We start from the raw sequence: 24,816 nt of genomic DNA, 5'->3' as shown, positions 1-24,816 counted from the left end.
AGGTCTGGCCTTGGCATTTTTTTCTGATTCCCAAACCAGTATTTCCTTTCCATAAATGCTGCTGCATGAGTAAATTCTCTCTGAATGCTGATGTGGCTGTGGTGTTATTTAACAAGACTAATTTCATGAATAAAAAAAAAAAGAAAGAGGAGTTTCTGAATATCTTTCTGTCTTGTGAAGGTGCAGTAATAGGTGTTCTCACCACAGCCCCATCCTACTTGTGGTGATGAGTGTTGTTCCTTCCTGTGCTTTGTCCCAGCTATACTTCAAGTTGGTTTTTATCCAATTTAATGCATGTTCTGTAAGATAGATTATTCCACTTTCCCAACAGCATTCCACTTTCCCCAAAAGTACTTCTACTGCTAACAGAGAAAGTACATATCCCTTTATAGCTTATCCCTTTGATTTCAAAGGTGAGAAACTTTTTTGTCTCAAGAAAATATTTATCAATATTGCCAGCAGGCTAAAGCCTCAAATCCCAGGTTAGACTGCCTTTGATATTGCAAACCAGCAGAATAATTTCATGCTGTCAAAGGAAGGAACATGAAAATATATTGACTTTCTTATCTAGTATCTCTTATTAACAGATGAGTCTATGGAAAGATTTGGACGTCATGTTAGTTTTTATTGGCACACAGTGAAGCAAAAAGATGTATCTGGATGCCGTGCAGACTCCACACCTTTTTACAGCAGCTCCCTCAATCCCAGGTCATTCCCCCAGATGGGATGTGCCATCTGCAGCTACAGGGTGGGGTGTCCCCCCACAGACCCACCAGAAGAGGTTTTGCACTGGAACCCACTGTAAATCTATGCCCATTTTGTTCTCCTTCTTCACACTCTTCTCCCTTCCATTATAAATGACAGAATTTAGAGATTTTCAGCCCAAAAGGCCCTGCTGCTGACATGAGTGACATGACACACCACAGCAGGAACATGCTGACTGGGGGAATTCACGTCACACATCTCAGCTCCTATGGAAGCGCCTAACCAACATTTTCAGATGGGTTCAGCTCCTGACTTTCTCACCCTTGCTTGCAGTGAGAATTTCTGCATAGCTAGGTCTCTTCCTAATCTGACTCTCTACCTCTTATGCATCTAGAAGTGTTATTCTTTAAAATAAATGCCCACAGAATATAATCTTTCCATCCTCACATAATTTGAACACCTTCTAAAAGGCATCTTTTCAGACCAAGACACCTGTCTATCTTCACCACCAAGATGAACAGAGGCAGATTAATTGTAAGGGTTTGCTCCTTGTACGTCCAACAAGACTGGGGAGCCATCTGCCCAGCTGAAAAGCATAAATTAAGCAGGGAAAGAGAATCTGTGTCACTGATCTTGTGAGAGGTGACGGGTATCGACAGAGAGGAAACAGTCTGAGCCAACTCAAAAAATTATCAAGAGTGAGCAACAGGAAGACTTCTTGAAGACAGCATGTCCTGCTGAGTGTGAGGACAGAGCCGTGTGCTCTCTGGTTGTATCAGCTGCGTAACCAGGAGAGTGGCTCCAGCTGAAGCAGGAACATCTGGTTTCCTATTTGAGGAGTCACAATCAATCTGCTCCAGTAGCACAAACTGCTTACTTCACCCCAAACTTAAAGCTCTTGTGAAGCCATCACTGGAGAACCATCTGGTTTTGAGTTGTCTTGTCAGTATCTGTCTTGTGAAAGATATTTTCAGGATGTCAACAAACAGCCCCATCCAAAAAGTTCTTCCATGTTTCTTGTCATCCATGACGGCATATATTTAGATGCCATATGCCCTGTACTTTTTTTCCCTGGAAACTCAGGGCTGGCTCATGCCAAGAATTGCACATAAGACACTTGCCATGTGTTATGGTTCATAGGCTCTTGCTCAGCCCCAGGACTGGAGCGTAGCACACGTGTGCACGTTTGAAAATAGATTGTCTTGGTGTCCCACTCACAAACTGTGAGCCCACCCACCTCCCCCACTCGTGCTTCACTGGAGCAATTTCATCAGCTGGGACGCACAAAGCAGGAATTTTGCTAACCCTTTGTCTCTGAAACATTATTTATTCTCTTGCCCTCCACCACAGCCCACGTGCAGAACCAGTGTGTAAGAAGGCATCACGCATGATTCAACGCCACGCAAAAATTCTGCTGAGCTGCTCACACCCGGCTCCAAAGGGAACCTTTGTCTGGTGTGTGAGTGCAGAATGCCAACCTCCCAGTGTGTAAAATGCACTCAGATCCAAACACCCACGTGCACACCCAAAACGCCAGAGCACTCGTTACATTCGTGGTCCATGAGGGGTGGTTTTGTTCTGTGTCCCGGCTCTGCCTGACTCGGGGTGAATGCAGTTGGAAATGCCACAGAGGCAGCTCCCAAGGAACGTAAGAGCAGGATTACAGTTTTCCTGACATCGGAGGGGGGTGACAACAATGCAGCTGACGCAGGAGGGGACGGATTACAGCGCATCTGACAGAGCTGCAATTATAGGAAACGTATTTGCAGGCATGGATGGGTGGAAAACGAACTGAATATGCCGTTCCAGAGGAGGACAATAAAGGTGTGTTGCAACAGTCCTTCCCCCCGCTGGAAAGCCGCATTTCTCACTTGTGCAGCAGCACAAACAATCTGTGCTGCATGGCAGGAAATATCCGACGCAAATCTCGCATCAATCTCTGAGGAAGGATACCTGTTTTCGTAACTTGCTCACTGACGAAGGGCTCCTGGTAGTGGCTCAGACAATAGGTGGATATATCAGGTTTTCCCTGTGGAATAACTGTACCACCAGCACCGTGCTGTAAACGCAACTTTTATTTTGTTTCTGTTTTCTTTCAGAGTGAGCAAAGTGGAGAAGGGAGAGGGGGAGGGGAGAATCTCCTGATTTTTTTGGTATGCAGTAGAAAAATGCCATTAAAACTCTCTTCAAAGGAGCCAGTGCACATCCCCTTGCCTGGCAGACGAAGAAATTACCTGGGACTCTGGGGAAGAGATTGCCTTTCCATTTCAAACTGCAGCGAGAGCACAGTGAATCTCAGACTCTAATGCATGAATGTAGAGGAAAGGTGAGGGGGCCCTTATTCATTTTATCCCCAGGGAATGATTTGGAGCTTTCTGCATGAATCACTCACCAAGAGAGGGGAGGGGAGCGGAGGCTGCAGCGAGGGGACATCAAAACTGCCTCGCTCAGGTCACTGTTTCCAGCAGAGAACATCCATGTGCACTGAATTCCATTGTCTCAGGATGCTTCCTGCTGGGCACACGGCCGGGGCCACCCCACATCCTGTGTCACTCCTGTAAAACTCCTGCAACAGGACACTTGGGACAGTCAGTCCAAAAGGAACGAGGCTGGATTCCCTGCCTGCCCTCACAGATTGTCCCTCCAACCCAGCACGGAGCAGACATCCAGTCCCTGCACTGGCTGAAGGATTACTGGCAGGTCTTTCCCAGGTGGGAACACCTCCTGGCAGCTCCAGCAGCACTAAGGATGAGAGGAACAGCCTTCAGCCTCCTGGCCTGCCCATGGGAAGGTTCCCAAACTCGTTGGACAGGGGCTGGCTTCCCAAAACTCCCATCAGGCTGGCAGAATTTCCCCAACTCTTTTGTACAGATCCCAAAGAGAAAAGATCCCACACAAGGAGAAGGGGATGGATAATTTCACAGGAATGAAACCCCATGTCAAATGGATCACGGACATGCCTCCCTCCCACCTCTGCTCTCGTATCTGAGGTCTGCTTAGCATTTATTTTTTGCTTTGGAAGTTGGCAGCTTCCGACTGATCTTGCACTTCTAAACTCCCCTGATGAAGTGTGGCCTAAAAAAACCCCAAAAAACAAAGCAACACATGAGCTACTAGAGTGTGTAGGATGTTTCAGGGAGCAGTGAGAAGCAATACACACTTTCCACAGAAACTGCTGGCACAGAGTGACAAAGCTTAGGAAAGCAGCTGCCTCTGTTTGACCTGCTCCCTGTCCACATTTTATCTGGGAGTGGGAGGATAACATTAAACTACAAGTACTAACCTTACAGAAAGTCCAGCCTGATAGAAAAATCACATATAAGAGCTGCCTCTTGTATAAACTGCATTAAAACCAGTATGTACATAACTGTATTTATACCAGCTGTAAGATTAACAATAATCACCTCATTTCAGTGTGAAGGATCTAGTTAAAGCAAATTGCCTGAGCTCAGGACACACAAAGGTATTTCCCAGCTGTGTCACAGACTTGCCTCATCACCACCATGGGCAAGACCCTTCATCCCTGTAGTCTTTTTGCCCTCCCTGTTGCAGGGCAGGTAAAATGGGGAAAGTTGCATCTTTTCCTGATCTTTTGTGCCTTTTCTCTGTGAAGATTGTATGGTCTTGGTGGGAAAGTGCCATTTCCAAGTGTTGGTCTGCAGGCATCTCAAGTCCAGGTGGTTCTGCCCTGGGAAGGTCCCTGCAGGCTGATCCTGATGCCAGCACCAACAGTAGCTCAACACAGATGTGCTCAGACCCAGGGGATTTTGGCCCTCTTCAGTCAAATTTTGGTAGAATGAGCGCTTTACCTTGCAGGATACCTTGAAGATGGATGTTTTAAGAGACGTAAACAAAGTGACTCTCATCTAAATTTAAATAGGCACAGTTGGATTACAGATGTGTATTCACTTTTACTACCCTGACAACCTTTGGCCATTAAGCTTAATTAGAAAAAAACCCTAATTCAAAAGCTATTGTTCCATATTGGCACTGAATTCTTTTTTTTTTTTTTTTTTTTTTTTTTTTAATCCTGGGCAATGGAAATAACCTGTCCCACTTCTCCTTTTCTACTTATTTGTTTCATGTATTTGTTGCCAGTTCAGTCAGGCTCACCTGTCCCAGCACAGTGGAGCACTGTAACAGTGACAGACACAGAAAAGAAATTATTTCAATGAAACAGAGAAACTCTCAAGGGCACAGACCACCTTGTTAGTTCTGTTCCTTTATACAAACAAAGACACTCAGAGCCTCAGCATGAAGGCAGATTTTGTACCCCATTATATTTAGGAGGCTGAAGAACCCACACACACCTGGTGGTGACCCCTCCAGAAGCCATTTCCTAGCCCTAGATAAGGAGGAATGATGAGTAGAAGGTCTGTGTCCCTTCATCCTGCAAGACAAGCTCCATGCATTATGTCAGTGAGATGTCATTGCCTCGTTAGTTATGAAATGTCATAAACCTTAATGACAAAAGATCGTTGTTGTGATGGTAATTATGTAACCGTGATGCAATGCTATGACCAAAGACATTCCAGTGGTCTGAAACACATTTGTGGATGCCATTGTGGTGCCTCAGTAAGGACATCCTAGCTTAGAAGTATTTTTGCCAAAATTGCAGTGGCAGCCTGGATTTTTTCAAATTCAAAGACACTTTGAAGTCATATTAGAAACAGTCATGCACCATTTTTTTTCAAGATAATGCTTTTGTCTTTGAAATAAGCGTACAAGTATTTTAGTTGATTATCTCATCTTCTTTACTTCAAATGTCACTATACTTTTTGCAGTGTGACACCTCCCATTTCACTTCTTTTTAAGCCAGAGTTTAACTTGGTGTGACCGGAAACAACTCTATTGACTTCAGCAAGGTTTCACTCAATTAAGTTGTGGAAAATAATTCCACAAATCTGACTTTCAAAATAATCACACTGGCATTTTCTGGGGAAAAAAAACCAAAACAAACAAACAAACCAGACAACCCCAAAACAAACAACAACCCCAATAAGCAAACAAAAAACATCAAGCCACCCCATCCCCCAACCCCTGCCAAAAAAAAAAAAATAAATAAAAAAGAAGAAACAAAAGCAAATAACTACAGCTGTACTGCAAATAGTGACCCAGTAAATCCACCACAGAAAGCCAGGCTGACTTTAGCTCTGGAGGGTGAAATGGGTAGAAAGGAATGTCTCCACTTCTTGGTTTGTTTTCTTTTTGCCCAGCGAAGAAAGTTGCTATTGTTGTTAGTTTGTTTTGAAACTGATAGAAAATGCTGAGTGAAATGACTAAAGACTGAATTGCTGGAAATATCTGCGAGATGAGTTCTGGAAGGCATCAGTCTCCATTCCCATCCACAGACCATGCTGCCCTCAGGGAGGGAGCACAGAGCTGCTGCAATGGAAAAACTTAGCAGTTCTGTCCTCCCAGCTTCTCCCTCTTCCTCGAGGACTCCAAGGAACATCCTCGTGGATATGCTCTGAAAAGTGCCTCCACACTTCCCTCGCTTTTCCTCCCTGATTATGAGCAAGGCAGCTCTGTAATTACACCTCTCCCGAGCACGGATATCATGGAATCATCCAAGGTGACTCCTCGTCCAGGATATCTAAAACAGCAGAGGGCAGCAGAAGTGTTAAAGCAGAAACTGCAAAAGCCTCAACCTTCCCAACAGCAGCACCTCTCTGAGCCGACAGAGCCCGATTGCATAAGAGGTCCGTGATGCCTCCACAGCATTCCGAGTGAAAGTGGCAGAAAAACTATGTTAATTATGACACTACCAAAATTGTGCGATGGTTGCTTCTGAGCAGTGCTGCTGGAACATGCTTTTTACCTGCATGAATGAAAATGGAAGAGAAACGCCTAAAGGTTGCTGAGAATAATAAAGGTAGGGGGTCTTTAATTCCCAGCAAATGATACAACAGTGTTTTAACTTAAAAAAAGAGGTGCTCCCTCCTTCACTGCAGATGCCCTGGAACAGAGATCACTGTAGGTACCTTTCACAGGGAGCAGCACTTGCCAGTCCTTCTTGCCTCTTTCATCCAAAGCAGGTAATGCAAATCAGGACAGTGGATTCTCCTCTGGTGAGGTCTTACACTGGTCCCATGGCACAAGTGTCCACTTCTTCTTAGTATGGGAAAACCATGAGATGTTCTGGAGAGCACCAAATCCAGCCATCCTCTCATCATTTTGGAAGAAAGAAATTCTAAAGTCCTTTAAAAAAGAATAAAAATGTTCCACTCCTAGCTGGTGCTGGATGTCTTTGAGCGTTCTTTCTAAAAAGACCAGCTCTGTTTGCCATCCTAAAACACTTAATCAATTTCAAATGAAAACAGCAACTATAATTAAAGGGAGGAAAATCCCACCACAGCAGAGGAACCATTATTAAGGTAATTTTTTTTTTTATAACTCCTGGGGCACTGTTCACATGCAGCTGCTACTGTATGTGCTGTTTGTGCGTCACCTCCTCTTTGTGAGCCCCACAGAGAATATACTGTTAGCTTAATAATAACAATAATAACAATAATAATAAGTCAGCTTTTCATGTGAGTTATTCAAGGCACCGTGTGAGCACTAATTGAATGCTACAATAGCCTGGGCTGGCTCTGTGCTATTCCCCTCTCTCCAGCACATGCCACAGCAGTCCCGTGACTGGGGTGACACCGTGGAAGCAGCTCCTGTCCTTCAGCTCCTGACCACCAGCTCTGTCCTCTCCCAGCTCCATTCAAGCCCTGAAGAATGCCAGCCTGCCTGCTCACAGAAAGCAAGCATTGGGACAGTGTGGGTTCTGTGTATAAACAAAGTCTGGGCGTTCATTTAAGGTGTTATTTCTGCATTTTTTCTAAGAGAAAAAGCCTGCAGTATGAACACTAAAACTTCACTCAAACATCCTGACAGATCTCTCTCAAGCATGTTGATGATACACAGCTCATGGATCATGTAACTTGATTGTGTAGAGCCCCACATCTTCCTCATCACAACTTTAAATTTACAAAAATTGACAAAAAAAGCTTGCTTTCCTCCCCTAGCATGTCCACCTTGAACCCTCTAGAAGTCATCCAGGACTAAGGATCTTCTTAAGGAGATCATCAACCAGTGAAAATCTCATAACCACAGAACTGTCATGGTTGGAAGGACACATCCAGGTGGGTTTGGAATGTCTCCATAGAGGGAACTCTGTGTCCTCCCTGGGCAGCTCTTCCAGAGCTCTGCCACCTCCATGTAAAGAAATTCTCCATGTTGAGGTGGAACTTCTTGTGGTTTATTTTATGCCATTGCTCCTCATCCTGATGCTGGGCACCACTGGAGAGTCTGGGACCATGCTCATGGCTCTCACCTTGCAGATATTTGTATGTGTTGATTAGATCCCCTCTCCTTCTCTTTGAGGACACTTTTACCAAGTGGTTTGAAATTTTTAGCATGAAGCTGAGCTGTAACTCTTCTACCTTATTTCCAAATCCAATTTGTATGGTGCCCCTGGATGGAAGAGGAGGGTCACCTCCCAGTGTGCCATGGGCTGCGATGGTCAGGGGAGAGACTGACCATGGAGAGTTTTCCAGTCAGAAACCCGTGTCCTGACTGAAGAACTACCCATCTGGAAAGAGCCTAGACAGGCTGTAATAGAGACGATAAAGCTGAAAAACAGATATGGAGGCATCATTGAAGACTTATTTTTGAGACTAGATTGAAATTTGACTCCAAGTGTGCAAACATTTTGGTCACCTGCTGCGTGGAGGCTGAAGATCTCCCTGTTTGAACCCTGTGCATCTGCTGTTCCACATCTGACCTTGAGAGGAGTCTCTTGGCTGAGGTTCAGTCCTATACAACATCCCTAAGCCTTGGTGTGCCAAAGGGAAATTTCCCTAGACTTGCCAAGCCTCCCTTCCACACTGAGCAGGGATAATGGCACTGCAGGTGTATTCGGAGTGCTGAGCTGCAATAGCATCACAGGGCTGCAAATATATGGGACATGGAGACTGGAGAGCCCAGAGGAGAGCACCAACATGATCAGAGGGATGGAGCAGCTCTCCTGCAAGCAAAGGCTGAGAAAACTGGGATTGCTCATCCTGGAAAAGGGTGACCTAATTGCAGCCTTCCAGTACCTGAAGGGAGCTGACAAGAAAGATGGAGACAGACTATTTACAAGGACCTGGAGTGACACACAGGGGCAATGGCTTCAATTGACAGAGGGTATGTTTAGGTTAGATATTAGGAAGAAATTATTTACTGTGAGGGTGGTGAGACACCAGAACAGGCTGCCCAGAAAAGCTGTGGCTGCTCCATCTCTGGAGGTGTTCAAGGCGAGGCTGGATGAGACTGAGCAAATTAGTCCAGAGGAAGGCATCCCTGGCCATGGCAGGTATTGGGACTGAAGGATCTTTAAAATTCCTTTCAACCCAAACCATTCTGTGATTTTATATATATATATATATATATACATACACACACACATATATATACACACACACTCTTTATTATTACTTTTGCAGCTGTCAGCGCCCAGCTGGTGGACCCAGCTGGTGCTGCTGTCCCCACATCGCAGTGTCCCCAGCCCTTGGGGGGGATACTCCGCAGCATCCCCTCCATCCCACCGCGGACAGCGGGGACAGGGAAGGCGGGTCCGTTTCCCGCTGCAGGCACCGGTGCAAAGGCTGCGGTGCCTCCGCAGCCCCCCAGCGCCTCGGCATCGGGGGAAACGCTCCTGCGGGGCTGCCGCCGCACTTTTCCCGCTGCCAGCGGGACTTCCCCACCCCACGGCGCTGGAGCCGCCCCGCCGGCTGGGCACACCGGGGCCCGGCAGCAGCGGCGGTCACCGGGGGGTCACCAGGTGCTGTCGCCGGGGCGGCGCCGCAGTCGCGACATCCCCGCGCTGCGGGGCCGCCCCGTCGGGAGCCGCCGCCGCCGCCGCTCCGGGGAGCGACCCCGCCGGGAGGGAGGGAGGGAGGGCGGGCCGTGCCGTGCCGGGCCGGGCCGGGGGGAGGGCAGGAGACCCCCGGAGCCCCCTCTCCATCCCTGCCTCCCCCCGCCCTGACGTCACCGCCCCCCCGGGTCTCCCGGGCGACGGCTCCATCAGCGCCCGCGTCAGCGCCGCGCGTTCCCTGGCAACGTCCCGGTGTCTCCGCTCCCCTCCAGCCCCGCGCCCGGCCGCGCGTCTCGCTGGCGTCAAAGTGACGTCAATGGGCCCGTCTCGGCTTTCGGCGGTGGGCGGGGGGAAGAGGCGGGCGGGGCGCGCATGGAGGCGCGGGGCGGGCGGGGCGGGGGGCCGGGACATCCCGCGTGGAGCCGCCTGCCCCCCGGAGCGCGCCGGCCCCGCCGCACTGCCGCGCTCCCTCACGGGCTCCTCGCTCGCTGACTCCTCACTCGCTCGCTCGCCGCGCTCCGCCCGCCAGGTACGAGGCGGCTCCGCGGGCGCGGGGGGACGGCGGGGCCGGCGGAGCGGAGCGGGGCTGACGGTGCGGTGTCCGTGCGGTGTCCGTGCGGTGTCCGTGCGGATGCCGCCGTCCTGAGGCGCTGCCCGCGCCCCGCCTGAGCCATGGTGATCATGTCGGAGTTCGCCTCGGCGCCCGCGGCCGCGCACGGCCAGCAGCGGCCCCTGCGAGTCGGCTTCTACGACATCGAGAGGACCCTGGGGAAGGGCAACTTCGCCGTGGTGAAGCTGGCCCGGCACAGGGTGACCAAGACGCAGGTGGGTGCGCGGGGCCGGCGCCGTCGGGGCGCGGAGCTCCGCGGGACGGGGCCGCGAGTTCTGCCGCGGACGGGAATTAAAACTCGGCAAGGATACCCTCAAAAAAACCCCAAAAAACCCCAGCCGGGTTACTGTGGCTCCGCTGAGTTGCTCTCAGCTTGCTGAAAGCGCCGTGCAATTTAAGGATCTCTTGAAGGCTTCAGGCGTTTTTGTTGTTCTTTTTTTTCTTTTTTCTTTTCTTTTTTTTCATTCAACGGGTCTTCAAGAACAAAGAACCCGGGGTCTTATTTGCAGAATTAATTTTTTTTTTTCCTGGGCGTGCAGCCGTATTTATATTTCTGGTGCGTGTCAAAACCGTCTCAGTCACTAGAGCAGGAGATAGTCTGTTACAGGGATCTGTTTTTCACTGGCATGGGACGGATTAAAAGATTTGCAGAATCCTGTCCAGTGCTAATTTCTGCAGTTCTGTTCGCTACCTTGCGTGTAATCCTTTGACGTAGAAAAGAAAAGCGAAAATGTTCTGTGCCGCGAATTCTGTGCGGTTCAGAAAAACAGAATCAGCTTTGTCAAGTCCGTGCTTTAAAAGCTACTTTAAAAGCTACTTTACTTGGATTTTGTCAGTGGTCTGTTTGTGTGGGGGTGTGTCTTTTTTTTTTTTTTTTAAGATCTCTTAACAGTGAGAGTACCTGTTTTGTAATACCTGGGGTTTTGTTATTATTTAAATTTGCAGGTTGCAATAAAAATAATAGACAAAACGAGGTTAGACCCAAGCAATCTGGAGAAGATTTATAGAGAAGTTCAGATAATGAAGCTTTTGAATCATCCCCACATTATCAAACTGTATCAGGTAAGAGTCCACCTTTGAAGTGCAGCACTTAGTAGATAAAATATGCTTGTGGTCTCTTGCATGTGATTTTTGCATCTAATATTGGTAGAGAGAAAGCGTATTGAAATACTGAAATACTTTTTGAAAAACGTTTGGAGTTAACTGCATGTCTTCAAAGTCATTCTCCATTCTTTGAACAAGATTCTGGTTTTAGACGGCTTTTTGACAAAATGCACTGTGAAATTTACAGTTGAAGCCGGGCTGATGTTTGTTTCAGACTGAGGAACGGGTCAGCTGAACTTCTGTGATTAACTTGCTTTTCCCATCTCGTCTGCTTTTCCCAGCTTAGAGGACTGGAACTTCTTACGTGCTTTAGATAAGAGCAAGACTTAAACTCACACTGGGTGGTAGAGAAGGAAGCACTAAAGTTGAGTTTGCCTTAAGTGGAAGGGATTTAAAGCCACCAGCAATTAAACCAAATTAATCTGAGTAGAAAGTCTAAGTGGAAACTTAATCGAAAAATTAGATTAGTGAAAAAGGAAAAGGTGGTAAATGTTGGTATCTTAGAATATGTCAAAAAATCACCTGTTTGGTTGTTCTGTTGCAGTTTGTGTAGTTTTGAAAGTGTATTTTAAGTATCTTTTCCCTGCAGAGTTTCACAACATGATTTTTGGTTTAGATTTGTTTAGTTTCAGCACTGATGGATATTTTTAACCGTGGGAACAATTTATTGTGTTGTGCAGAAAGCAGGATCACATTTGTCTTGTGAGCAAGGACTGCTTTGCAATTTTAAACGTTAGATCTGAGTAGCCTTTGGTGCAAGTGGCTCTTAATCATTTAAACAATGCCTGGATTTTAGAAGAAAATGACAGAACAGTTTGGGTTGGAAGGGACCTTTAAAGGTCATGTGGTGCAAGCCCCTGCCATGAGCAGGGCAGAGGTGTCAGTCTTTCTGGACCTGTCTAAAAGGGCAGGGGGGAGAAAGGTGGGGATGGATGAGCAGCAGGTCTGAAAGTCCATGTGCAGTAGTAAACACTATTATCAGCTGTGATCTTACTGCTGGGTTTGTTAGCTTAAAAAAAAATAAAGGAAAAAAAAGTTTAATTAACGTGTGAGGCTGAAGAGCCAGTAAGGCAGGTGCTTAGGCAAGGCATTATTTTAAAAGACCTTGACACACATGAAGTGTTTGTATTTATAGTGTTACCCATCATAACAAAAATGATTCTGTGTTAAGGGCTGACGTCAGGGTTGCCCACGGGGCAGTATAGGACATACAGAAACATTCTAACAGTTCGCTTGAGTTCATTTCGGTGGAATGATGTGGGTGAAAATACTGTTTCAGAGCATTTAGAGAAGCAGGTTAAATTCCATCTCGTTGAACCACTTCACTTGATGCAGCAAATGACGTTGGTGGTGGACCATAATTTCTTTTCAGTGAAGTTTTCTTTTCTTTGTTGTTGTAACTGATGCTTTACCTGTTTGATGGAGGCTGAGAAGCAGAGATGGAATTAGATGACATACCAGTGCAGGGTGTGTGTTCTTGTATTATTTCATCATTGTTTTAGTTTCAGCACCGTGTCTTAATTTCATTCAGCTGGCAAGTTTCCCAGAACACTTTCCTTCAGTTTTTTAAACTGGGAACCTCTCTTCCTTTGCTCATTGTTTGTTTATTTTCATTTCGTGTCTGTGTGTACTTGTAGTGAGGGGAGGACAAGAGTCTTTGAAAAAGGTTACACGTTGGGAGCCTGGAAGTTACAGCCTTTGAAGTGGAATTGAGGCTTTTTGGATTGTTAACCTGTTGTGAGCCTCCTGCTTCCAAAACAAAGTATCTGCTCCGTGAGAGGGAAATGTTTCCAGGGAAATGCTCTGTTCTGAGATCTGAAATGCAACATTTCAAAGGTGTTCTGTGGCACCTGAAGATGAACTTGGAAACGCTCAGCATTTCTCATTCAGCATTTGGATTTTAGTTATTTTTTAATTTTTCCTCCAAAGGCAAATATTGTGAAATATCAAAGCAAGCTGATACTAGATTGATAGGCAATATATTGACAGCTGTTGATGTGCATCAAGCACTGCTGCTACACAAACAGCAGCCTGTTATCACTTGCACAGGAGGCTCCCCATGTCCCAGCCCACTCCAAACAGGAGCAGGGGATCTGAAACCACTTCTTGCTTTGTCCAGCTTGCAGCTATCTCTGCTGATCTGAGTCCCCACTAGCCTTGAAACAAAGACAACTTTAGATAAACTTCTGAGTTTCTTTGCACGTTCAAAATATGTAATAATATATGCATATTTTAACAAAAGGGGAGTGTATGAAATTATCTAAACACTCATCTGCTCTCTTACAGAGATTAGGTATCTTGGTAATGGTGAGAAGAACAATGGCCTGGGAAGCCATTGTATAATGTAGGCACATAAGCCTTGATTTGTTATCTTTTTCATTACCAGTTTGCTTGGAAAGAACTCTGTGGTGCAAAATTAGATGCTTTTACTGCCAGCTGCTGCAGCAAATACAAATTTGAATGGATATGTTTGAGAATTCACATAGAAAAATAAATGAAACTGTAGAGCTCTGGTTGTTTTTATTTTTTTAAATTGTATCCTCTCATTTCTTCACAGGTTATGGAGACAAAGGACATGCTGTACATTGTTACTGAGTTTGCAAAGAATGGAGAAATGTTTGGTAAGTCCTCACTGATGGAGCTCACAGCTCCTTAGATTTAGAAACCATGGCTTTATTTGTCATTCCTGAGTAACAGATACATTCTGATTAAAAATCTGGGGCTTGTGTTGTCAGCTGTCAAACAGCAAGTGCAGCACCTGCAGGATTATGAAGAATTTCCTCGGGGTGTTTCTGAATCCTCCCTGATTTTGTCTCGCAGATCACCTGACCTCCAACGGGCACCTGAGCGAGAGCGAAGCACGGAAGAAGTTCTGGCAGATTCTCTCAGCTGTGGAATATTGTCACAGCCACCACATCGTGCACAGGGATCTCAAAACAGAGAACCTCCTGCTGGATGCTAACATGAACATCAAATTAGCAGGTAAAAGGAAATAGGTCACTTTATAAAGAGCATCAGGCATGTTGTTTAGACATTGGGTTTCCCTAGGATGATCTTGTAAATGTGTTTGTATTTCTGTAAGTGAAAATAAAGCAAGAGTTACAGATATTTCTCAGAACAGATTTTGTGAACAGAAGGGAATAGCTTAAATGGATATGCAGAAAACAAAGCAACACATCTGTTCCCTTCTCTCCATTTTCTGCTACTTCTGAAATATTAGTATGTGGTTGAGTGTTGTTGTCTTACCCCAGATTTTCACCTTTATTTCAGACTTTGGCTTTGGAAACTTTTACAAGTCGGGAGAGCCCCTCTCCACTTGGTGTGGGAGCCCACCCTATGCAGCTCCAGAAGTTTTCGAAGGCAAGGAATACGAAGGCCCTCACCTTGATATATGGGTGAGCTTGCAATTCCCCAGAAAGTGCCTTTCACACCTTGTGAGGCTCTGTGGGCCTTCAGAACCGTTGTTCTTCCTGCAGTCACTCACGTGCTGTGCTGTTTTCTCTTGGTAGAGCCTTGGGGTGGTTCTGTACGTCCTTGTCTGCGGTTCTCTGCCTTTTGATGGACCCAATTTACCAACTCTGAGGCAAAGAGTGCTGGAGGGGCGGTTCCGCATCCCTTACTTCATGTCCGAAGGTGCTTCTTTTTCAGATCCTTAATGTTAGAACAGGTGCTATAAAGGACTTGCTATCCAGTTTGCAGCTGGCAGTTATTTTGTTTTTTATGTATCCAGTAGTTTCTGTAGGGCAGAAGACTATTTCTTTTCTGGGATCTGCTTTGTGGTGCATCTAAAAAGCTGTAGTTTCCTTTCTTAGAATATCCCTATGGATTACAAAAATACTTGACTCCCTAGCTGGAGAAGTAATCGCTCAGAAAAGAGAGAAAACAGGATTTTAATGAGACTAGCCTGCAATGCTGACATAGGTGTAGTTCTCCTAAGATATTTTAGCTATGCAGAAGGGGTGTATTCCAGTGTGGCTGTGCTGCCAAGGAGAGCAGGAATAGTGGGACTCAGCAGTGTCTCCTGGGAACTCCAACAGTCTGATGAGAAACGTGAAACTGAAGAGTGTTACCAGCTCTCTCTGATTTGGTTTCAAAACCAAGTGAACGTGCCTCTGTTGTCACGTGGAGATTGTCTGCTGAAGTCTGAAGTTTATCAGTTATAGCCATGAACAGCTTTATTTCCTGGTTATAAGTAAATAAGCAGTATAGGGCCAGGACCAGGAAGTTGTATGTGATGGGGCTCTGTACTAAGTTCTGACATATTTTATGTGCATGTAATGCCATCAAACCTGCATCCTCTCTAAACCAGCTCTTGTACAACGGGCAAGGCCACCTGGCATCCAGTACAGCTTCATTTCCTGCACTGAGATATTGTATTTATACATGCACGTGAACATCTCTTGTGCTGTCTGGAATATCTGATAGTCAGATCATCAGCTGCACCCAAACCTTTAATTCCTGTTTTCACAGGCATCTCACACTGTTGCTGGGAAGTGTTCTTAGCAGTGACCTGGGGCTGGGCTGTTGCATTTTTGCCCCTTGCTCACGAGTTTGTCTTTGTCACCCAGACTGTGAAACACTAATCCGACGGATGCTGGTTGTGGACCCAACCAAGCGGATAACCATCTCCCAGATAAAGCAGCACAAGTGGATGCAGGCTGACCCCTCCCTTCAGCAGCAGCAGTCCTTGTCCTTCTCCATGCAGAACTACAACTCCAACCTGGGCGACTACAACGAGCAGGTCCTTGGGATCATGCAAACCCTTGGCATCGACAGGCAGAGGACTGTAGAGGTGAGTTCTTGCCCTTTAGATACACCTCCAGTGACCACCAGAATGCCAGTGGTGCAGTCACGGGTCATTCAGTGACTGTCCTTGGTCTGGTGTCACAGCATAAAATCTTCACTGCCCTTCTGGATCTTGCTTGGTTTTTTGAGTGTGCTACTCTGAGCCCGTAGAGATGAGTTTTGGCTGCTTACATCCTGAGTTGCCTGTAACTCAAAAGGCCCTTCCAATGTCTTGCAGTCCCTGCAGAACAGCAGCTACAACCATTTTGCTGCCATTTATTACCTGCTCCTGGAGCGGCTGAAGGAGTACCGGAGCAGCCAGGTGTCCACTCGGCCGGCGGCCGGCCGGCAGCCGCGGCCCCGGAGCGCCGAGATCACCAACGCTGAGGTGAGGAGCTGTGGGAACCCAGGACATCCCTCTGGGTGCCCTGGAGGGCTCAAAATCCTGGCAGGGGCTCGGAGACCCTGGCAGGAAGCCAAAGGCACTTGGGATTTCAATCTCAACCCATGGAGCAAATTACCAACTTTATGTGAAGAATTACAAGTCACAAAAGTTTAAGTAGCATAACAGTAGTTGTCACAGGGTGAAAGGTGGAATTTTGGAGATTTTTACTATGGGGGTCTAGGAGGCAAGATGGAGGAATATGGGCATTGTCCCATGCTTCTTCCTTCTTCTTCCTAGCCTCCATCTTCTTGGTGATGGTGGCACTTTGGCATTGGTGTAAAGTAGAAAGTCACTGTCTAACATAGGTGACAGGCTTTGGTATTGGAACATAACTGTAAATATCAAATACATGGTTTTTAGTATAAAAGGGAACACCAGCCCCGTGGGCAGGCAGTGTGCCTCAGACTGACCTGCAGAACAGACCTGGGCAGGCATGACAGAAAATGTTTTAGATAAGAAATAATAAACAGCCTTGAGAACGACAGCCGAAGACTTCTGACCCCTGCTTTGACAGCTGGGTTGGGGAAAAGACACTTTTAATACATCTTGGGGTCATCTTCACCAGAGGAGATCCCGAGAAGGAGAGGCACCTTTGCATCTCCCTTTCCATGTAGCTGCCAAGCTTCTGAAAACCAGTTCTGATAGTGGTGCTCTCTGACAGGACACAGCCTGCTGTTCTTCAGCAGGAGGCTGAGTGAATATTAATGCCCTGTTTCCTAGGAAGTGACCACGGGTCATGGTCCAAAGAATAGTCTGCCTCCAGTGCAGGCCAGTAATGAGCCACAGGATTAGACTTCTCATGGAAATCTGCCCTTTTAGGCATGGCTTGGTTGTGCTTCTTTGCTGCATATCCTGTAGGTTCCTCAGAAGTACTTCATGAGTCACTTAATGTGTTTTTCTGACATTCATTTTATTTTCTTCGCCCCCACCCCCTTTAAAGTGTGGTTTGGGTGCCTGTGAAAATTGCTCTTCCAGTTAAATTGCCTAACTTAGGAGGAGGAGTTCTGTGTTTGTGTTGGCATTGACAGATTAGCTTTGTTCATTTTCATAGAAAGCATGAGGAGGGAGCTTGCAGGGAAGGTGTCTCTGAAATTCTGTGGCTCTCCAGTATCTGAAAAGTCACGTGGAGCTGCAGTGTGTGTGATGGCTTCTGTGCATTGCTCTCTCTCCAGATGCCTCAGGACAGTCTCACTAGTGAAACCCTGCGATCATCTCTGCTTTACCAGCAACCTCAGAGCCTCATTCAGCCATCCTTGCAGGCAGAAATGGACTGTGACATAAGCAATCCATTACAGGTTGGTGTTCCCTGCTAAACTCTGTGTTGCTTCTTTTTTTTTTTTCATTGTTCTGCCAACCCACAACAATGGGGGTTGTGACTTTTGTTCTCGCCCTCCTACGTTTTGTTTGACATTTGGACGCATTGTCACATAGCCCCTCAAACAATATTCCTACTGAAGGAATGCCACAGAATTGTGGAGAGTATTAAAAGATAGTGCAGAAATAAGGAAAAGACTCTGAAGTCTGTGATCTGGCATGTTTTCCAGCCTGTGTTCTTCCCTGTGGATACCAACTTCAACGGGCTCTTCCGGAACCGCTCCATCTCCCCGAACAGCCTGCTGGAGACCACCATCAGTGAGGAAGTGAGGCAAGAGAAGGAGCTGGAAGATGAAATTAAGGCATACGACCACCCCATCTGCATCCCTAGCAACACCAGCAGGAGGCACACCCTGGCTGAAGTGACCACCCATTTCTATCAGCATGTCCCTCCATGTAAGTAAGTCTGGGAGGGATGAAGGGTGTCTGTAGGTAGGGGAAAAGAGCAGAGAAGGAGTGTCATAGAGCCTGAGTGCTGAGGGAGAATGTGCTCATTTTACCTTGACTGGGGTAGGAAAGCCTCGAAAAGAGGTTTGTACTCTGCTCTCCCCAGTTCTGTCTTCCTACAGATAAGCAGGGCCCTTAGGGAAGAGAAGCTGTGCTGTTGTATTTCACCTAGATCTCTTCAGAGGGGAGCGTGCTCACAAGCAGGTCACAAACCTGGTCTGGGTGCTTCTGCTGTTGTACTGGGGGAGGAAAAGTGCCTGATTTTAACAAAAAACACCTCACTGACTCTGTTTGGTACATACACAGACCCTATGAACCAGCTAAATAAGCACAACTGTTCACAAAACAATCATCCTGGTTGTGCTAAAGAAATGCTGTGTGCCTGATCCAGCACAGCCTGGTGATGCTGGTGTTGCTGGCCGAGCCCTGCCAGCTGGACAGGAGCCCGAACTGAGGTTATTTGTTGATTTGTTGACCCCTTGCTGGAGTCAAGCCCTGGGACAAGAGGAGTTGCTGGACACCTCTCCAGCTTGAGGCTGTTTATTAGTGCCAGTGTAGGTGGGCAGAAGGCTCTGATGTCATGTTCCTTCCTGTACTCATCTTGGGAATGTTCTTTCTCTCCTTCCTTCCCCTCCACAGGTATAGTCATTTCCTCCTCTGCCAGCCCCACAGAGGGAACTAGCTCAGACAGCTGCCTTACTTCATCTTCAAATGACAGCTCAGTGGCCCTGAGCAGCTGTTTGGCAGGTCAAGTGATGACGGGGAGCCCGGCCACAGCGAGGATGACGTCGCCTTTCCTCGCTTCCCAGTCTGACGCTCCCGTGCTACAAGTCCAGGGCTGCATGGGAGGTGCTTCTCTCCTGCCTGTCAGCTTCCAAGAAGGAAGGCGAGCATCAGATACCTCATTAACTCAAGGTAATGCCTTCCTGGCCTTGTTGTTGAGGAATTGCACCCTCCCAACAGCCACTGGGAAAGGGTAGGGTGCAGGGAGACTTGAGGTTGGACACCTGGATATTCTGCCTCTCAGGTTCACAGGCCCTGAGGGAGGGTGGGATGCCCTGGGGAAGGTGCCTGGAGGAAAGGTTCTCAGACACTGATTCAGCCTGCCCGTGGAGATATTTCTGCTGCCGTGAGTGGGATGGCAGGCTCCACCTTCCTCCTAAAATATGGAGTGTACAACGTCATGATTTCTCTCAGGCTTTTCCTTTGCCATGCACGTCCATCTGCACAAGGGTGCAGCTGCCCCTGTTTCATTGCCTAAATCCTGCTCTGACCACCAGGCAGAGGGTGAACTGGAGTCTCTTCTAGCCCAGGTCTCACACCCAGGAAGGCAGTGCCCAGAAAGGCTGATCTGTACTGCAGGCAAACGCCGAGGAGGATTAAAAGTGCATTTCTTTTCCTCATGTCCCACAGGCTTGAAGGCTTTTAGGCAGCAGCTGCGGAAGAACGCTCGAGCCAAGGGGTTCCTCGGCTTGAATAAAATCAAAGGCTTTGCTCGGCAGGTGTGTCAGTCCTCCTCCTCTCGGGCAGCAAGGAGTGCCATGAGCCCTTTCCAGCACACGCAGCCCAACACCTGCATGTACAGCAGCAGCGGGAGCAGCAGAGAGGGGAGAAGCCTCCTGGAGGAGGTGCTGCAGCAGCAGAGGTGAGGGAGGAGCTTTGGTGTCATTTCATTGCGTTTACTTTGGGTTATGGGCAAGCAAGGAGGGGTAAACACAAGAAGAGAGGTTGGGGGTTTGGTCGCTGGGGGTTCCTGTCCATCTTTGCCCTGTGGCAGTGGGTAAACTGCTCGGGTTCCTTTGTGGCTTCCTGCCCTGGCACACGTAACACAGGACGTGCAATTCCACTCAAAAATCTCGACGTTCAAATATTTGGAGGTTGCTGAATTGAGAAGCAGTTTGGTGGTGTGGGGGAAAACATTGCTTCTCCCTCCTGCAAGCTGTGTTTTTCTTTGTTAGTTTTGGGAATGATTTCTTTCCTCCTCTGCCTCCTCCTGTAATTTTCCCATGGCAAGGAAGTGAGACCTTGTAATTTGGAAAAGTTACAGCCCACAAAGGAGGCACAGTTCCAGTGGCCTCAAATGTCATGTGTGGTGGCACCTCTTCATTCCCATAGAAGCGAGATGGAAAATTGAGCTTCCGGTTTATCTGCACACATTGTCTCTAGAACAGCTATTATTAGGTGGCCAAATCGTGACCAGATAAACTTGGTTGTGACAGTTGCCCTCTGCAGAATGAGGCAAAGCCTGGCATGGGCAGCTTGCTTGGATTATGCTGGCAGGGCTAAGGAGAGGTTTGATAGAGAGAAGGAAACAAAGGGGAAGGTTATGATCAAGGTTAGGGGCAAGAAAGGATGGAATAGAACATGAAATTATCCTAGCAGTGCAAACTAACCTCTTTCCCCCTTGGATTTTGTTCAGAATGCTCCAGTTCCAGCATCACCAACTACTCCAAACTTGTCCCCAGACCTCCCAGACACCTGCAGCAAGCAGCATCCCCTCCTCCGACGGAACCCGCAAAGCCTCCAACTCCATCCTGCTGTCGGAGCTGCAGAGAGAGAACTCCTTTGAGCTGGCCTTCGCCGGCAGCAGCCAGCTGCTCCAACCTCACTTCTTCGGGGTGAGCGTGTCCCCGGTGTCGTCGGCCGCTCACCTGCTGGACGCTCACCTGTACATCAGCAGCAGCAGCAGCAGCAGCAGCAGCGTGGCCCCGCTGGCCGCGCCCTTCTCCCCGCAGCAGAGCTTCTCCGCGCCCAGCCCCGGCTTCGAGGCCGTCGCCCTGCAGCACGGGGACTGCGAGATGGAGGACCTGACCTCCAGCCAGCTGGGCAAGTTCGTGCTGGTCAAGTGAGAGCTTCGGGCTGCTCGTTTTTGGGGGAGCTTTCAGCACTGTTCCGTGGCTGGCTGGGGATGAGTGACTCTCAGAAGCAATAAATTTTGAAGTATGTGAAGAGGCTGTCTGGCTCAGAAAGCTGGCAACTTTATAGGACTGAAACAAGCAATATGTATGTCTTTTTGCTTCTACTATTCTTGCACTGAACAAATACGAATAGAAACTGATTTTTTTTTTTTTAAAAGGAAAAAAAAATAATGATGGGGCAGATGGGTGGGGCATTTGTGGGGGCAGGGAGGGATGTGGTTGGGGAAGAACTCTTCGGTACTGTACTCAAGTCAGACCAATACAGCTCTGCTGTTATGCAAGATTAGCAGCTGTCAGTAGTGGTGACACAGCAGGGAGAGGCTTTTCAAAGAAGGGACCAGAGCCTCCCTTTTTCACAATATTCATTTATGGGTTTGTGAAGATGATTACCTCTTTTTAAAAAAAAAATATAAACAGAAAACCAGTGGCATGCAGCATTATGCATTCAGAGGAGACAAAAATGGAAGCATTGCCATTTGTTGTTTTTCCTTTTTCCTCCTGTTAACACTCATTTTATTTAAAGGAACCAACATCCCCTTCCACACCTCCCAGATATACATACTTTAAATGAAAACTGTGAACTTCTTGCTTGATACATCAGCTGGAAAAGCTCAGCATGCCCTTCTAATTAGTACAGAAGCAGTAACTATTGGAAATGTATCCCTTGATAATCAGGATCCAAATTGCATAATGCCTGGTCTTTTGCAGGGATGTTTGTTTGGGAGTGGTGTGTGTGTACAGACACACAGGTGCACACATGCCCATGTTTTGTTGGCCTGGGTAATCTTTAGGAATCTTTTTATAAACTCTTAAGTTTGTTCATATTCTTGCCGAGGCACTGAGGAGGGAAGCAGCAGCACCTGTGGGGTAACGGGAAGGGTTTTCTTTTTAAAAAGCCCTCCTGGAGATTGCCTACAAAGTTGCCTGAGGGGTATTTCTTAGTGCTGCACATTGTTATTTCCGCTGCTAATTATGTTTTTATGCATTTCATTATCAGGGTCCAAACAGAACTGACTCTTGGGGAAATGTGCAATATTGAGGTTATAATTATATACTGACAAAGACAAAAGGAATAGGCTAGAACAGAATTCTCCTCTAACGGAGTACAGCTTTTTCTGAACAAAACTGTATTAAAAGTGAGTAAAACAGCACAATCTTTGGGTGTTTGTTTTTGGTTGGTTTGTTTTTTGGCATATTAGCAAAACGAGGTTTTGCATTAGGTAGGTGTTTTTTCGTATGGTTTTTAATGCTGTATATGTATATAAATAGGAAGCAGAAAACTATATAACACTAGTTATTTTTTATATTTTGTAATATGCTTCTGTTGTGTTTCTGGTATAAACCCCAACTCCCCTCCCGAGGCAGACCACGACTTCTGTTGGTGTCAATAGAGGTTGTGCTGAGGTATAAGGGGAGGACAGGCTGTGCTCCTACAGACTTGAGTTGGGGAGTGCATGCAAACTTTGGAAGCAGGTGAGCAGACAGTGAGACAGCTTGGCTGGGAGCTGCTGTCAGAGTGTAGCTGCATTCTGTCTAAATGCTTAAAGGACCCATCTCCCCAGTATGACACAGGGTGCCTTCAAGTTACCTTGGCTTCATGCAACCTGCAGTATTACACATTTGCAAATAATATAGAGACCTGTTTTGGGGGTTTTTTGGGGTTTTCTTTTTTGTTTGGTTGGTTTAATTTTGTTTTGTTGGGTTTTTTTTAAAGGAAAAAAAATAAAAAAGCCAAAGATTGACCAGGTTAATTGGTGGGAGTAGGAAGAGTTGAAGATGTCATGTGGCTCTGTCTGTGGCTCTCCATAAACAACCTCTTTATCTGTGTGTTGTATCTGTGTGTCTGTATTGGTGCATCTCCAGCTTGCCACTGCTGCTCCATGGGCTGGAAGCTTCAAAGTGACAGAAAATTGCTCGAGTTGAACTCCTGTTAATGAGTGGTGCCTTGCAGCAGAGAAAACACCAAAGTCTCATGCTCATTTGTAGTGTGGGTTTAAAAGAAAACAAACAAACCCCCCAAAAACCCAACCCAAAAAAGAGATTGCATGGAGATGGCTGGAGAGGAGGGCAAGAAGAAGCCAGCTTGTCACAAAGCAGCAACTTGGCCTTCAGTTCTGTAAGGGGTAGCACAAGTACTTAAACCACAGGACTTCCTCCTCAGTTTGTGTTTTGTTTAATGCCATGGATCTAAAGGCCACAGATTCTTTTGTTTCCTGTCCTGAGCAATGACAAGCACTTTACTTTCATAGTATTTTTTTTTTCTTTTCCAATTGCTGTAGAACCTCTTTGGAATTATTGCTGGAGCAGAAGAGGTCATTTTAAAAGTCTGGGGTTTTTTTTGTAGATATCTTGACAGTGCTGTTCTGCAGACTGCAATGCAATAGGGTATTTAAAGACACTACGTGATTGGTTTAATTGAGATGTATAGTTTATTTTTTATCATGACTGAACAATCATTTTATTTCTTATGTTAAAATGAGAGGTGTACACCAAAATGATTAGCTGATGTGTTTTATTTAATATTTAAATAAAAAATGTTTTAAAATTGTTGTGATTCTGTGGAGTATCTTCACCCAGTACACTTGTGATTTGCATAGTCAGGACTCATTTTCAAGCCAAAGTCCGTAGGACCTTACTGACACTTTCTATTACATCCCAAATGAAGAGGGAGGGAGGGCCCACAAATCTGATAATGGGATATTGAGCGTTTTGCTGGTAGGCAATCTGTCTGAATTTACCAAGTCTGTGGTAATCGGGTTATAAAATGCAGCAGGACCACAGAGAGGTCTGGGCAGTGAGGATGGCCCGGCGGGGAGGGGTGTCAGCAGATGGGCACTGCTCCCTCCCTCCCTCCCTCCCTCCCTCCCTCCCTCCCTCCCTCCCTCCCTCCCTCCCTCCCTCCCTCCCTCCCTCCCTCCCTCCCTCCCTCCCTCCCTCCCTCCCTCCCTCCCTCCCTCCGTGTCACCTTCAGCCGAGACAGCCCCAGCCAGCTTAGGGCAGTTCCTGAGAGACAGCAAAGGGAGGGAGTCAGTCACAGGGGGGAGTGGATTGTGTCTTATAACAATAACAACTTAATAAAATATAACTTGAGAGTTAAATACTGAAAAGGCTTTGTATTCAGCTCGTGCAGTCACAATGAGAGCAAGGAAGGATTTTGTCTGCAAAGGGAGCCCTAAATATTGACAAGTTTTAGTTTGACCTGACAAACATTCAAAAAAACCCCCCAGAAAAACAACAAACCAAAAAAAAAAAACCAAACAGCAAACAGGGGTGTTTTTAAAAAAGAAATTAAGGATCAATTTTTCCCCTTTTTTTCTATCCTGAAGTTTTTATTTTAAACTCCACCTATCACATTTTGAAGTAGAGGGAGAGTGATGGAAAGGTAAATCCAAGAAGTTAAACAGAAGCTTGTGGGGAAACAGATAATATTTACTTATTTTGCTTTCTAAAGTAGTTGTTTGCTGAGCTGGAATTTGTAGAGCTCTGTGCATTTTCTGTGACTGCTGAACTAGTAGAAAAGTGTCACACACATGTTTTGCCAGGGTTATGTTTTCCATGTGACCATCCAAATTTAGGAATT

General features: G+C 46.7%; 1 protein-coding gene across 2 annotated transcripts; it reads left to right on the top strand.

Annotated features, from left to right (window-relative positions):
• Positions 1-9,950: 9,950 nt before the first annotated feature.
• Positions 9,951-23,785, top strand: SIK1 (salt inducible kinase 1). Of its 2 annotated transcripts, XM_064406900.1 has the most exons (13): positions 9,951-10,378; positions 11,109-11,225; positions 13,825-13,888; positions 14,088-14,249; positions 14,538-14,662; positions 14,777-14,900; positions 15,836-16,059; positions 16,291-16,440; positions 17,670-17,792; positions 18,042-18,267; positions 18,958-19,233; positions 19,732-19,963; positions 20,738-23,785. In XM_064406900.1, exons 1-13 carry the CDS (start codon positions 10,226-10,228, stop codon positions 21,165-21,167), a joined length of 2,406 nt encoding a protein of 801 aa, XP_064262970.1. In that variant the 5' UTR covers positions 9,951-10,225; the 3' UTR covers positions 21,168-23,785. The 2 variants fall into 2 exon arrangements, with proteins under 2 accessions (XP_064262970.1, XP_064262977.1); XM_064406907.1 differs by lacking the exons at positions 9,951-10,378; positions 11,109-11,225 and adding an exon at positions 12,474-12,734.
• The last annotated feature ends 1,031 nt before the right edge of the window (positions 23,786-24,816 follow it).

The sequence above is a fragment of the Passer domesticus genome, chromosome 2 (genome assembly GCF_036417665.1).
Source record: "Passer domesticus isolate bPasDom1 chromosome 2, bPasDom1.hap1, whole genome shotgun sequence".
In the NCBI taxonomy this organism is placed as follows: domain Eukaryota; kingdom Metazoa; phylum Chordata; class Aves; order Passeriformes; family Passeridae; genus Passer; species Passer domesticus.
Note: the sequence above shows the minus strand (reverse complement) of the source record. Positions and strands in the feature narration are given on the sequence as shown.